Raw genomic sequence first — 16,052 nt, forward strand, 5'->3', positions numbered from 1 at the left:
GGTTGTAAGAAAATATGAAACTGTTTTAGGGCTATGATTACTTTTTCAAAGCACTTCAGATTCAGTCCAATCAAACATTATGCTGTGACCAAGAAGCCACAAGCTTTTAGCTACAGCTATAAACCCAAACTACATGAACGTGGAGAGCCTGTGTAAAAATCTGCTGAGCATACCTAAACATAACAACTGTATTATTTTTATGTTTGAAAAGCCATGAACAAAGTTAATATGTAGTGTTATTTTGCAGAAGACAAAGATTAAAAGAAATTTGAATGCCTTATTCATTTGCCCTTTCATTGAAGCACAATTTAAATAACCGGATACAAGCAGGAAAATATATATTTTATGAAATTCTGTAAAATAAAGGGTACATGTATTGACATAATATGACACGAAATAAATACTTTTGAATGAGAAGAAAAGATGGAAAACAGTCAAATCTGCTGTGGTTCTTTTCTTAGTGACACTGATCCAAACATATCTGAAAAACCCCAGTTGGAACTGGACTAAAACTGGACTCCGATGGATGAAAAACTAAAAATACCCTGCTGGTTTTAGACAGAAGGAAACCCAGGAACAACTTGTTTTCCCCCAGAAGGATGTTTCCAGAATGCAAAGAAAAAAAGACACTTTTTTCAAATTATTTGAATAAAAAGCAAAAACAGCTCTTTTTTTTAGTGACAACAGGATAAAGAAAACACACACAACTTACAAAATGTCACAGGAATTATAGAAAAGCTGAAAACAAGCATCAGCTATTCACAAATTAACTTGTCAGCTATAATCAGCATGGTATTTGATAAAAACAAAACGTTTGAAAACCAATTTTACAGGCTAATATGAATAGCTAAATGGAAAGAAATAAAAGTTTTTTTATGAAAAGGATCAAAAATTATTTTAAGGTGCTTTCAAAAATAATAAAAAGTTTTAATTAAAAAGAAAACGCCTGAAGCTCACCAAGCCATGACATCATCATCTGGTGCTTCCCAACCTTGCTTTGAAAGCACATTTGCGACTTGCATTTCAAAAATGAAACATTTCTCCTTGTTGGATTAGACTGAATGTTTGGTTCACCTTAAGTAATGCTGAATGATGCTACGAATGCATTTTAGCTCAGACGTGTGTAAAGATGTACATTCGACAGTCACTGTAAACCCCAAGAATATAAACTCTACCACTTACATAAGTGCTTGTTGTGAAAGGTTTCCTTATCTGATGACAAAATAAATGTTCCCTTTTTCGAAGAAAGTACCCCAGGAATGTATTAAAATCTTAAACTTGGCACACTTTACAACAGTATAAAAACTAGAGTATGACAAGAGAAAAGAAAGACGTTTTAAGCATTTCTTCAAGAATCTGGCAGGTAATTGAGGTGATAAGCACAGACATGAAAGCACCTTTTTTAAAGTCTAGTCACGTTGCTGAAGGTGAATGAAGGAACTAAAGTCCAGTAGGTTTGGCTGGTGGACATAAAAAACAAGCAGGACGTTTTGAGGCATGTTTGTAGAGCTGAAATAGTTCTACACACTTCTAAAACTAAAGTCGGACAAGGTTTAATGTTTCATTTCCCCACGATGTCCAAGGAGCCGCCAGGTAAACTAAAATCAGACACAGTTATCATATATATGCATATATGTATGCTGACTGTCCATGCAAAACAAGCCAAAAGGCATCAACCTGTTGTACTTGGAGACAATTGAACACAACAGATGCTAAAGTGTTACATTTCCATGTTTACCATCAGACTGAAGGAAGCCAGATCCTGTGACATTTCTTATCTTCGTTCAAAGAACACTGTGCCAACGTCAGAAACGTTGTAGTATATATGTGGTACTTTTACCCGGTTGAGGGTGGTACGAAATAATCTGGGTTGTATGCAGGCTGCCCTAGGAAGTCTGCATTAGAGGATGGAGCGTTTGGCTGTGGGTGAGTTGGAGGTTGTGGAGGGTACGCTGGCTGCCCTGGGTTAAACGCTGCCTGGCTGTAAGGCATCGGCTGATGGGGAGGGTAGGCCGGACCGGCTGAAAATAGAAGAGAAAAGCATAAGGATGAAAGGGTCACAAAAATCCTTTAACCACATAAGAGGTCTGTGACATACAGTAAACGGAAATGATCAGTTTCCTTTAACTTAAAAAAAACCCAACCCAGACATAACCCAGTGGTTAATCCACCTCCACTTCCGCTATTCTGGAGTAACAAGATTACACAACAGCAGCCCCGTTTTCACAGCATCAACATACAGTTGAAGCCAGATGTTTACATACATTGTATAAAAAAAACAATCTTTTGTGCATTTTTCTTGCACGTTCTGATCATAATTCACAACATCTGAGTTAAATGGAAGAGCACTTATGGATGTATTTTTATGAAACACCTTGGTGTCTTGTGTGACACCACAGAATAATTTAAGCAAGATATCAGGAGGAGAACTGTGGACCTGATTAATCTTTAGGTAGAATTATAGATGTGTGAGACCATCACACAGTCCTTCAGAAAGGAAATGCGTCTGCAACACATTCCTCTCTGGGATGAATCAATCCCAAAACCAAAAGATGTTGTGAAGTTGCTGGCTGAAGCTGGTAAGAGATTGTCCGTGTCCACATAGAAACATGACCTGAAAGGCCACTCGGAGAGGAGGAAGCCAATGTTTAAAAAGCAAGATAAAGAGTCCGACTACAGTTTGCAAATGAATTCAGGAACACAGACCTTCACTTTTGGAGATGAAACAAAAATTCAAGGGTTTGGCCATAGTGTCCACTCTTACATTTAGATCAACAAAAGGGAGGCCTGCAAGCCTGAGAAAATCATCCCAACTGTAAAACACAAGTGTGGCGACATCATGTTGTGTGGGTGTTTTGAGTAGAAGGAACTTCCCAAAATAGATGGCATCCAGCAGAAAGAAAATGATGTGGAAATACTTGAGCAACATTGAGGCATCAGCCAGGAAGGTAAAGCTTGGACACTATTGGGTCTTCTAAATGGACAACTCCACTGCAGTTCACCGTCTCTTGGGTCGCTGCACTCTGAGCAGACCTGCCCCACAGAGATAACTCCAGCTCCTCATTTAAATATAAGAACATAAAAAATAAAAAGAGCCTGAAATAGAAATAAAAGTCCCTGCAATACGTAAAGTAGCTTTACAAAATAAGAGTGCTACAAAATAAGACAACATTATGAAATAAATAAATAAATCTGGAAATAAATAAACAAATACATACATAAATAAATTGTGAAGTAAATAAATCTTGAAATAAATAAATAAAAACAACTCTTGAATAAATAAATACATTTTTCAAGTAAAACAATAAATGACAAAATCAGGTAAAAATGTATTTTTTAAATATTTGTTTTGTTTTATGGGGGACATTTAGTTATTTGATTAAATATTTATTAGTAATTTATTAATAATAGTATTTATTTATTTAATTTTGAATCAAACAGCTCTCCGTAACTTTGTACATGGCCACTATTGCTAACTTCTATAGAAACTTCAATAAAACTGTGGCCATCCTAAAGGGCTTTCTTATTTATCTGGACTCATGTCACACTTACTGGCTTCCTGATATGGTGGTGGTGGTCCTGGGGTAAATGGCTGTCCTTTATAAGGCGATGTCAGCATGGGTTGGATTCCATAGCCAGGCTGAATGGGTATGGGCTGGTAGGATGGATACTGGGCCCCCTGGTAGGGCTGGGGCTGTCCAGGCACTGAAGTTGGCTGCTGGGGGTACTGGGCCGCCTGGTAGGACTGGGGGAGTCCAGGTGCTAAAGTTGGCTGCTGGGGGTACTGCTGAGGGGCAGAGGTAACCACCGTGGTATGGGTGGTAGTAGCTATCACAGCTGTAAGAAAACAACAAATAAGGATGAGGAATATCTGAAATATTTAACATGGAAGGTCCTGAGAACAAGTTTCAATAGAGTAGGAAAGAAACCCAGAATAAGAAACCGTGCAACTAAAAAAGTCAAATTATTACATATGACAAATCTGGTAATGTTACCATAGACAAAAACAGAAAATTGGCCTCAACATCAGTATGTTATGTGTTTAAAACATCCTTTCATTTTGTCAATATACACGGCCAGGCTGCTATAGCCAAACCTTTGGTCACTCATGCCAATGCCAAACGTCGGTTTCAATGGGGCAAGGAGCGCAAATCTTGGGCTGTGGACAATGTGAAACATGTATTGTTCTCTGATGAGTCCACCTTTACTGTTTTCCCCACATCCTGGAGAGTTACGGTGTGGAAAAGCCCCAAAGAAGCGTACCACCCAGACTGTTGCATGCCCAGAGTGAAGCATGGGGGTGGATCAGTGATGGTTTGAGCTGCCATATCATGGCATTCCCTTGGCCCAATACTTGTGCTAGATGGGCGCGTCACTGCCAAGGACTACCGGACCATTCTTGAGGACCATGTGCATCCAATGGTTCAAACATTGTATCCTGAAGGCGGTGCCGTGTATCAGGATGACAATGCACCAATACACACAGCAAGACTGGTGAAAGATTGGTTTGATGAACATGAAAGTGAAGTTGAACATCTTCCATGGCCTGCACAGTCACCAGATCTAAATATTATTGAGCCACTTTGGGGTGTTTTGGAGGAGCGAGTCAGGAAACGTTTTCCTCCACCAGTATCACGTAGTGACCTGGCCACTATCCTGCAAGAAGAATGGCTTAAAATCCCTCTGACCACTGTGCAGGACTTGTATACGTCATTCCCAAAATGAACTGATGCTGTATTGGCCGCAAAAGGAGGCCCTACACCATACTAATAAATTATTGTGGCCTAAAACCAGGTGTTTCAGTTTCATTGTCCAACCCCTGTAGATGCAGTGTGAAACCCCCAGAAAAATATATGTCTCTATACGTGATTTTTAAAGACAAGGTGGGCTTCTTCACGACCACTTCCTGTAAACCTGGGTTGCTTGAGGTTTCCCCTCAATGGTTGTCGTGGAAACAAAGACTAAAAAAGTGGCAAACCGTACAGTAAACAAAACACTGAGTGTCAAACAAGTTTAAATGAAACTAATACACCCCCTCTGCAAGTGGAGAATAACTACTTATTTTTACTGTTTCCAACCATTTTTATCTATTTTCTGTTTTGCATCATTCTTATGGGTTTCTATCGTTCTGTATAATATGTGTACATACTATTTACTCTCAGCTCAGTCGTCTCTTTTTGGGGTTTACCCCAGTGGGTGAGAGAGTCTCATCCCTGCACAATCGGGTCAGGGAGAGGTTATTTCGGCCTACAAGCAGAGCCGCTGTGCGGAGTGCTTTGCCTCCTTTATACCTTTATTCTGTTCATAGAAATTGCAGACCATAGCAGTTTTAGTGCATTGACTGGCATTTTAACGACACACAAGGCCAGCTCAACTTGAAAAGGAAGGTGTCTGAAGTCCAAACATAAATGGCCATAATTTTATTTTTGAATTAGTGTGCAGTTAGTAATTCAAAAACCCAAATACAGATGGGTTAAATGTTAAAATTTAAAGAGCTATGTGGAAATTCGAAGATAAAGCACATCATTTAAGTATAAATCAATTTACATTTCTCTGAAATTATTAGCAGTTAGAGTTCAGTCGTTCAGAAAACTGAAGAGGAGAAGACTACACTATTTTTTTCTGGGCTGCATGGAGGACTGCATGGTGGCGCAGTTGGTAGCACTGTTGCCTTGCAGCATCCCCGTGCATGCGTGGGTTCTCACCGGGTACTCCAGCTTCCTCCCACAGTCCAAAGACATGCCTGTTAGGTTAATTGGTAACTCTAAATTGCCCTTAGGTGTATGAATGAGTGTGTAAATGGTTGTTTGTGTGTTACCCTGTGATAGACTGGCGACCTGTCCAGGGTGTACCCCGCCTCTCACCCATAGACTGCTGGAGATAGGCACCAGCTTCTCCGCGACCCAATATGGAATAATCGGTAGAAAATGACTGACTGACTATTTTCGTTTCCATATTCATCCAGACTTGGAAATTTGTTAAAAGAAACTTCATACTTTTCAAGGCTCTGTAGAAACCCCGTAATACAGTGCCATGAAAAAAAGCTGTTCAACCCAACCCTTTTCTAGATAGCCAAGTTCAATTTCAGAAGAAACATTTTACAGCCAGGCATTATAGTACACTATATCACGAAATTATTTAAATATAACCTGCAGAATTAACACATCTAACAAATTCCAAGAATAGATTGGAAACACAAACACATTTAGATTTATCACTCTAGACAGCGTTACAAAGCCAAGGCTCTGGGACTCCAGCAAACCACAGTGAGAACCAATTTCTAGAAATAGAGAAAACATGGAATAGTGGTGATCCTTCCCAGGAGTGGTTGGCCTAGCAAAATACGTCCTAGAGCGAATCGACAAGTCATCCTGGAGATTAAATAGGAACCCAGAACAACACTAAAGGCACTGCAGGCCTCATTGCCTCAGTTGATGATCATCAACACTTTTGGAAGTACGAGTCAAAAGAAGAACGTTTTAAAAGGTGTTTGTCATTTTTACATCTGGAGTAGAAATAACCGCATTTTAAAAAAAGAACATCAAATTGACAGTCAAACATGGCGGTGGTAGCATGTCTGGGGCTGCTTTGCAGCTTTAGGACGGCAAAAGTGGAAATGGAGGACAGATATGACGGGGACGGGACAGAGCACAGAATCAGCAATGAAGGGAAACTATCATGTAAATCCGGCGTGCTGCATTTCTGTTCTGCATATTGGTGCCATTATTACAGCTGTCAACAGCGCCTCATTCTAGGCAGGTTTCCATTTTTAATTTTGGAATCTCATTGGTGAATGCGTGCTTTCACTATTCACAACATTCGCTACGGTTGCTCGTTAAGTCCTAAAAGGTGGTTGGGTCGGACCAAGGCCGGTTCATATTTGCACCAGAAGTGAACCGCACCAGAGTGTTTAAAAGCGGACCGAGACCACCTCAAAAACTGGGTCTCGCTCAAGTTGTTTCGTCAGGACCAGGGTTTGCTTGAGTATATTCACACCAGCACAAGGACCGAGGGGGAAACGAATTCTGGTCTGTTTAAAGCGGACCAAACATGGCAGGTGTTTTAGCGAGGACCCAGGAAGCATTCTGGATCAGCTACAGCTGTCCAATCAAGGCAGACCTGTGAAGACACTGCTGCAGTATTCAATTCGACTAAAGACAAACACAGAAGAACTTTTTAAGATCCTGCTGGGACATTAGTAATTAATCCTGGAAATGTTCTTCAGCTGATAGAAGGCCGACTTTGTGATTGTCTTTATGTGCCTCTGGAGGTTCAGGTCTGAATCCATTGCTACACCGAGATAACGGGCCTGATCTGTGGTTTCTAGCTGTAATTATATGTTCACCAAAAAAAACAGCAGCGACAAAAGCATAGAAGGGAATAATCTTTCCAGGCAAACAACAGCATCAAGCTTGGCTCAAACCCCAAACAGCAATTATCTTTGATGACTGAATGTGTCATAATCCCGAGGGATGATGACTAAAAAGCAGAACCTTATTTGTTATTTATCTGTCTTCAGAAACCTCTGCTCAGCTTGCCCTCTATGTCACGTCTGTGCTATTAGTAAGACCCAAACCGTTCTGTAATAAAGTCAGGTGGTGGGTGGGCCAACAGTCCTGAAATGAGTCCCCTGATGTTCCATTTTAAAAGGTAACAGACAAACTACTCCAACACACTGGAAACCACGCATGTAAGTTCTTCTTCTGACTAAGTTAGAAGGCAGGCGCTGCACCCCTACATGTTCTAACATGCTAGCAAGCAGCCAGCAGTTACGAAATGTGTTACTTGTTGGTTGTGTGCAGGAAACCTGTGTATGCAGCAGCATACTGCAGACACTGCAGCAAAATGTTACCACATTATAGACCCAGTCTCTATTTAGCTTTGTTCTACTAATGATTAGTGAGTCGGATATGAAGATGTACCAAGTAATATTATTTTTATTATTAATATCACTAACAAAACGGCAACAGCGTAAAGGTAGCAGTTAGAAAAACAAATTTAAAAACCAAATAATTACAAACCACACAAAAAAAAAAAACATCAGGTGTTTCTTGAGATCTACTTACGCTGCGGCTTGCGGCACATCTTGTAAATGCAGCAGCAGGGACAAATGCAGCAGCAGATGAGGCCAAGAAGAACACCGATGGACAGTACGATACCAACAATCGACGTGGGTCGGTGAGACCAGGAGTCACTGAAAAAAAAGAGATGACAAAAAACACGATATCAATGCTTATGTGATCTCTCAACAAAGACCAATACTTTCAATCTGGGTGTACACCAAGATGGATTGTTTTTGCACCAGAGGATGACTCTTCGATAAATGCTTTACAATCTTATCAAGTAGTTATGGTAAAATAAAGGAAGATTTATCCTTTAACTTTAGTTTTTGGCATCAGGAGATAAAATTATTTTCTCTTTGCCTGGTTGTAAAATTATTCTAACTTGAACAACAGTTGATAAACAAAGATAAAGTAAGGGTACCTTGATCTTGTTCCCCCAGATATGTTCAGACTTGTTATGTTATGTGTGAATGTCTTGTGTTTTATGGTTGTTTTATTGCAACTCTGCACCCGTCTTGCCAGGTCCCTCTTGAGAAAGAGATTTTAAACTCAATACGGCTTTACCTGGTTAAATAAAGATAATAATAATAATGATAAAGGGAATATGGAAAAGCTTATATAGCATTTAAAAACGTAAAGGATGTAACATGTTGAATGTTAAAGTTTGTAACTTTATATGGTGTGTTTGGAAAGTTTAGGAGAATGTCTTGTCCCTGTAAAAAGAATAAAAGGAGCATGCATTAAACGTGAAAATTGCATCTTATTGAAACAAGATTTCGGGAATAATGTCCTTTGGACAGACAAGCCAAAGCAGAGGTGTGACATTCACAGTGTCATGTTGGTCAGGCACAGTGGTGGAGGGGTGATGATTTGGGCTTGTCACTGAGTCATTCATGAACTCCTCTGTACAAGTATTCTGGAGTCGTATGTGAGCCCACCTGTCCGAAGCTTGGCCAAAACTGGATCACACACACAGCAGCAACTCTACAACATAATGGCCGTTACCACCCAGCTCAGCTAGGAAGAAGGGGAAGACACATTACAAACAGATATAGGCTGTTTAAAGTTACTTCTTCTTCTTCCTGGCCGAGCCGGGTCGTAACAATGGCTGAAAAACAGAACTAACGTGTTCCAATGACCCAATCCAAAGTCAAACCCTCAAACAGATTAAAACACAGAAGTGGGATGTTAAATGCACTTTCACATCAGATGTTTGGTCAGCTTTAAATGGACCAAAATTAATTTCCTTGTTTAAATCGGCTTTGCTTGGGCAGATGTGATAGCTAATCGAACTGTATTGAGGACCAAACAAGCAAACTCTGTTCGACCTGAAAATGTGCGTCTCGGTTTATTTACAGTGGGAATGCAACACGACTATGCGGCTACCAACAGAGACGATTCTATGTCTCGACATATGTGTAATTCTTTTCAGGTCCAGAGCAACATGTGGGATAGCAACCTGCTTCGCCTCCTGCTCATTCTGGACAGCCTCCTACGATAAAGACAGAAACTGTTCCAACTTTTGTGACACTGTTCAGGTGGTCTGGTCTGCTTTCAAAAGTGCAGGTATAACGTGAACCAAACCAAATAAAAATGGTGTGAAGGTTTTTAGCATTTCCTGCGCAATCAGGCGTGAAATTTGTTTTTTTATTTAACCTTTATTCAACCAAGATATAGTCCCATTAAGATTTAAAGCCTCTTTTTAAAATGGGAGTCCAGGGCAAGAGGCAGCAACAAATAAAACACAAAAAGTTATACAATTTAAAAGAAAAAAAGAAAAATCAAATCATAAAAAATAGGTACGTGTTACTGAATCAGCCTCACGAATTTTTCAAAAATACTCATTTGCGTTCAAATTTGATACAAACTGACCTATTTACATTTGCCTGAACTGTCACACCTTTCCAGGAGCAGAGGCTGTCCTCTCGCACAGGCTCCTCTCTGGATGAACTTGCTTTGCTACAGGAGTTTTATACTTGCAGCACCAGCTCATTGTTGTGATTGTCAGCAGTTGTTATTCATGTGAACTGCTGCAAAGAAGGGAAGGGGCTGAGACTTTGCGTGTCTGCAGTGCTGCTGTGCCATATTAGGTGCCAAATTAGGAAAGATGACAGCAGCAGTTTATATTGATTTTGAGACAAATTAGTATCTTTAAAAAAAACAAACATCTTAAATGTTGAATATATCAAAGTTTTGAATATTTTTGACAGCCCTAATCCTGCAGTAAAAAACCCTGAAAGTGAAAGATGAGATATTTTCTTCTCCACAATCATGACCAAACTAATGAGCTGATGGCCATGACCTTTTCATAATACTGCAAACATTTTACTGCCATTCTTAAAAATAAGCATGGGTTGATTGTTTTAAATGTTTGTAGCGTGTCATTCTGTTGACTGCCACGCACTAGGGATGGTGACCTTTCACATTTGAACCGATATGGCAGCGATACTCGGTACCTGGGAATCGGTACCGGTACTCAACGGTACCAGTTTTCGGTACTTTTGTGTGCGTTTATGTGGTAATAAATGGTAATTCTTTTAATAATAAAATCTCAAAAATGTTCAACTTAACATATTTATTTCTCAATATATAAACTTTAAGGAATATATCAAAACAAAATCCAGCGGTTTGTATTGTAACATCTCAGTTGTTTCAAACATTTCTTCAACTTTAAAACCTTTAACTGACTACGCAGTGTAATGCACAAATTAAAACCCAGCCATGCTTCTGGCTGCAGACGGCGAGTCGCTAACGAATGCAGGCGTGCAAACGGTGCTGAATGCAGGAGATGTTGCCATAGATCTGAGGCTGACGAAAATAGTCTCTTCAGCCTTGACAAAAAATGTTGTGCTTATCCAGGTCAGTGTATATAAACACACACACATATATATATTGCCGGGCCCATGGTTTCCTCTGACTGCAGCTTGTTTAAGCTGTCTACATATTAGTCAGAACATTCTTACGGAAAAAAAAAAAACTCTTAAATGTTTCTCTTCTACCTACTGTATTTATGTCTAAATCTTTTTTTTTTATATATCTTTAACCGTCTATCTTTCTGTTTCTGTATCACATCTTTTATCTGTTTCTGTCTCTTTCCATCTTTCTTTCTTTTCTCTATCATGTATGTATTTAATTACCAAGCTCAATCCAATAGATCCAGGGGAATATTTTCACCTCCGACAGCTGAACTGGGTCAGAACCTTTTATTCGGTGGGGACTGGACTTTAGCTGCGTGTCAGGGGCGGGGCATGGTCTCTTTTGTGTACTTCTACCTTCGCCATGTGTACCAGGAGTAGGAGACTTCGCCCTGCTGCTTCTCGCAGGAGAGGAAGACCTGCCTCAGAAATAACTGTGGCGCTTTTTAAAACCGCGGATATCCTTTCCTGCTCTCTAGGTTTTAGCGGTGTGTTTTTCTGTCCGCTGTCAGGAGCTTGTGTTCACCTGTGTGCGAGCGCACATAACTCAGTGTTTCAGCGTCAGCGTTGGTGACGCAGAGGATGAGGAGTGTGTTTTGGTCCAGCTTTTGTCAAGTTTGGCCACAGGAACTAGAGTAGCGACAACGAAGGGATAGAAATCCCTCACAATGTGATCTAGTAATATGAATTACATTAACTGTTAAAACATACTATTACTACATGCCGTGATCCTCTTAGGGGGCGGGCGGGCGGGCTGGTTGGCGGGGCGGGGAATAGTGGTCGGGGAGACGCTGCAGGTGCTTCCTCAGATTAAAAGTATTACCACCGCTGGCCTTGCACATTAAATCACCAACATTGCAGCGAGAATAATCTGCACCGCATTTTGAAAGGTGGAGCCGTACTTTCTAGCGCTTTCTATCAGCCATGCTTTGTTGACGGTACCAGCGGCTACTGACATCATTACGCTCTTGTGCGTGCAATGCTGTGTTCATGTCCGGCATGGAAAATCACCCACTCTTCCACTCCCTCAGTGTCACAATGGTGCGTTTAGGTATCAAAACATGGTTCCGTTTGATTTTACGTGAATCGGTAGTAACGATGGAATTTGGTCGGTACCTATAAAAGTACCGAGTTCGGTACCATGCACACACATTTATAATGACCTGTAAAGTCAGCCATGCTTTAATTTATACAACTGAATCATCCTATTCAACATCTTGCTAATTTCTAAATGATGAAAACAAAATTCCAAATTTTTTGTATACTATTTTTAGAGTAAATTCTGGATTTATCTAAATTACAACGGCCCAGAAAGGTTGCTTGTAATGCAAAATGATGACTACTGGTACAACTTGCTTCCCATATCATGTTACGTTACATTATAACCTGACACAAGAACCTTTAAGGGGAAAACAAATAGAAAATTTTTTATTAATTACCATTTATCTTGATCGTCTTCAGACAGCTTAAGGTTGAAATTAGTACAGCAGTGTCTGTTGTTGCAGGTACCGCAGCAAAATCCCCAGTATTGCGATCCAGAATTGCAATCCACAGAACTGTGAAATTTATTTTTTGAATCTGTGTAGCTTTTACAGTCATTGTCCCATGCTGTAACAGAAGAGAGCAAGACAAATTCATTGTAACATAGCGTAAAGATATACTGGGTGCATGCATGCTATAAAAACTTAGATGATATGAAGCGGTCAGTAAATAGTTGATAGTTTTTAAATCGCCCACTCCACAGAAAGTCAGGCAGACCTGTAACCTTAGGCATCTACATGAATGACTAAGTTGTTAAACATTTATAGCATTGAAACACAATTACAGTCCTCTAAACACTTGTTTAGAACAATCTGACGCTTTGATAGCATTCAAAGACAAGACATTTGAATTACCCACCTGCCAGGTAGACCCTTTTGTATGAGGAGCTATGACCATCGTACATTAAAGCATGGTGGAATAGTAAAAGCCATAAAGTTTAAAAACTTGAATCTTGACATAGAAGAAAATTATCAAGATTGTACATGATTTGAAAGCTGCAACCAGTGTGCAACAATCAGCCACCATCCGCTCCATGTTACACCAGTTCCATGAGTGTGCACAACCGCGACTTCCTGTTTGAACAGATTTTCTGGCCAATCGATGATAAAGATAATCGTCCTCAGCTCTGAATGGAGTTGATGTAACCTGATTTGCACTTTGCAGTGATGCTTTGCATGTCTGTGCTAGATGTACTTTCAGCTGGTATGGTAGGAGTTGATATTTGAAAAAGCAGTTCCCTAAGGGACATTCTGAAATAGTTTTACTTCCTATTCAGGACAAAAAAAATTATTGTTTTAAATGCCTTGTTATACATTTGTTTTCCTCTAAATTCAAAGAAACAACTTCTCCAATTTCTTTTAAATAGTATCATGAATTTCCAAACATTTATAAGGCTTTCCTTGAATAAGAAAAGAGAAGTTGTTTTATTCAACATGTCTACTGTGGGTCACCACATTCTTTTAAGACTGATTCATTTGTCTTATTAGATCTAAATCATTTAGTTTTTATTGGGATGGCCCATCTAAATATCCTCGGTGACATTTATTTTTTTATTATTTTTTTTTTTAATACAGTCAGATTGATTTCAATCCATTCTGTTAAATCACTTTATTAGTGAAGCAAGAATGAATCCTGAAAAGATGTTAAAAACAACATATGTTTATTCTTATTAAATCGATGTACAGTGTCCTACAAAAGTACCTGCACCCCTTGAAATTTTTCACATTTTGTCACATTAGAACCACAAACTTTAATGTGTCATACTGTGGGTTTCATGTGATAGACCAACACACTCTAGATACCATAACTATAAAGTGTAAGAAAAAGAGTGGCTGATCTTTGAAGTATTTGACATATTGAATATAAAAAGTGTGTAATGCATTTTATTGAGCCATATTTACTCTGATATCCTTAAATAAAATCTAAAGCAAGACTGCAATTTAACCTCAGCAGAAACCCAGCTGTTCTGTGAAGGTTTCAGAGGTTTGTAAGAGAACATTACTGAACAAACAGCATCACGAAGACCAAGGAAAACGGCACATAGGTCAGGGATAAAGTTGTGGAGAATTTTAAATTAGGATTAGATTGTAAATCAGAATCTCATGCTTTGAACAACACACACAGCACTGGTCAATCTATCATCTGAAAATCAAAGGACTACAGGCTGAGCTAGAAGGGGGAACCTCTTATGGAAGAATGGCAAGAAGAAAGCCAGTGTGGGAAAAAAAGAAACTAGAAGTCTGTTTAATGTCTGCCACAAGCTGTGACGCAATATTAAACCAAAATATAACGTTTTGGAAGAACTGCAAAATGCTAAGTGTGAAGGAAACCCAACATTGCACATCACCCTGAACACACTATCCCTATATTCTAGAATCATGCAGTGGGAATGAAGGGAAAGGGAAACTGGTCAGAGTTGATAGAAAGATAGATAGAACCAAATGACGGGCAAGCGTGGAAGGAAAACCTTTTAGAGACAGCAAAAAACTTTGGACTAGGGCAGACGTTTACCTTCCAACAGCATAACAATAATAACCAGTCAGAACTACGATGGAATGGTTTAGATGGAAGTACATTCATGGGTTAGAACGGTCCAGCAAAAGTCCAAACCTAAATTTAATTGAGAATCCATGGCAAGATTTGAAAATTGACGCTTTCCATCTCATCGAGTAGAGTTTGAGCTATCGTCCCAAGAAGATAAAAAAAAAAAAAAACAACACATTTCAGTCTTTAGATGTACGAAGCTGGTAGAGACAAATCCATCTATAAACAACTTTATAACTCAGCACTACTTTGTGTAGGTGTATAACATAAAATCCCAAATTAAATACACAGAGGTTTGTGGTTGCAATGTGAGAAATAAATGGAATAAAGTTCAATATTGATGAATATTGTTTTGAATATTGTTTTGAATATCTATATCTGTGTGACTATCACTTGAATTCCCTCATAGTGGGAAAAATAAATAGGATTATTATGTTTAATTCTATTCATACATATTGATACAGACATCTACTAATTTGTGGGTGTTTAAGCTAGATTACATCTTTATAAAAGCACTATTGGAGGTTTGCAAATAAAAATTGTGCTCTGAGATTAATCCAGATTAAACGGGAGACTTCAGTAAAACCAGAGATGAGAGTCTGTTTCAGTATATTGTTCACAAATTCTGTAATAAAGACGTTAACGGGGGAAGATATATGTGGAGTATTTTTGACGGGCTGGTTCTGGTCCTAGCCAGACAGGAAATGACGTAAATCCTGTTGCCACGGGGACTGGATCCAATCACAAAGCTGCCCCTACCTTTCCAGTAAAGCTAAAATGCTGTGGTTTCTGTTTCCCCCTCTTTGTTTTAAGAAATAAATATAAGTGACACAATTTTTGTGGATAAACAAAGTTTTTTTTTAAGGTTCGACTAGTTAGTTTCATCGATGGCCATATTAACTTTTCTACCGACCCCCTCATTAGGTGATTAAATTCAGAGGTTGCTATTCCATTAGTTAGCTGCATTTAAAAAAAAAAAAAAAAGAAACGTTTTAATGATGGCAAAATAACTTAATACGTAACTGTTTTTACACAGGCGCTCAGCCTCTGGGTACATGGATACAGAGCCTGTCGTGTGGCTAACCTCTCACGCTAACCAGATGTTAGGCAGCAGCGCCGGTTTATCCATTTAAAATGTCACACTTACCGAAAACACGGACGGACATAGTGGCGCAGAGCACCAACGCAACTACACCGGACAGGCCTGGCGTCATGGCCGTTGTGATAGTCCCTGAACCTGTGCTGAAACTGACAGCTTCCTCAACTCACCTCACCGACTGAAAGAGGAAGCCTGTTGTCCAGGATCTACAGTCTGCTGCTGCGATGCTCCTCGGAGCTCCGCCCGCCTTCAGCGTTTACTCAGGGTGGGGCTTGAGGTAGCTCATGGCAGGGTGTGGGCTCTCAACTGCAGAGGCTCTGTTATTTGCGGAAATATCCAAATTATGTTGGTTATATTTGTCTACATTTTCCAGAACAAGAAGGAAAGCTA

At 39.5% G+C, this 16,052-nt stretch overlaps 1 protein-coding gene across 1 annotated transcript; it reads right to left on the minus strand.

The window, feature by feature from the left end:
• Nucleotides 1-321: 321 nt before the first annotated feature.
• On the minus strand, nucleotides 322-15,849 carry LOC124856867 (protein shisa-4-like). The gene is made up of 5 exons (XM_047347792.1): nucleotides 15,711-15,849; nucleotides 12,418-12,586; nucleotides 8,067-8,194; nucleotides 3,553-3,837; nucleotides 322-2,021 (listed from the first exon to the last, which is right to left on the minus strand). The coding sequence occupies exons 1-5, from the start codon at nucleotides 15,775-15,777 to the stop codon at nucleotides 1,837-1,839; spliced, it is 834 nt and encodes a 277-aa protein (XP_047203748.1). The 5' UTR covers nucleotides 15,778-15,849; the 3' UTR covers nucleotides 322-1,836.
• Between the last annotated feature and the right edge of the window lie 203 nt (nucleotides 15,850-16,052).

The sequence above is a fragment of the Girardinichthys multiradiatus genome, chromosome 20 (assembly GCF_021462225.1).
Source record: "Girardinichthys multiradiatus isolate DD_20200921_A chromosome 20, DD_fGirMul_XY1, whole genome shotgun sequence".
Classification (NCBI taxonomy): Eukaryota; Metazoa; Chordata; class Actinopteri; order Cyprinodontiformes; family Goodeidae; genus Girardinichthys; species Girardinichthys multiradiatus.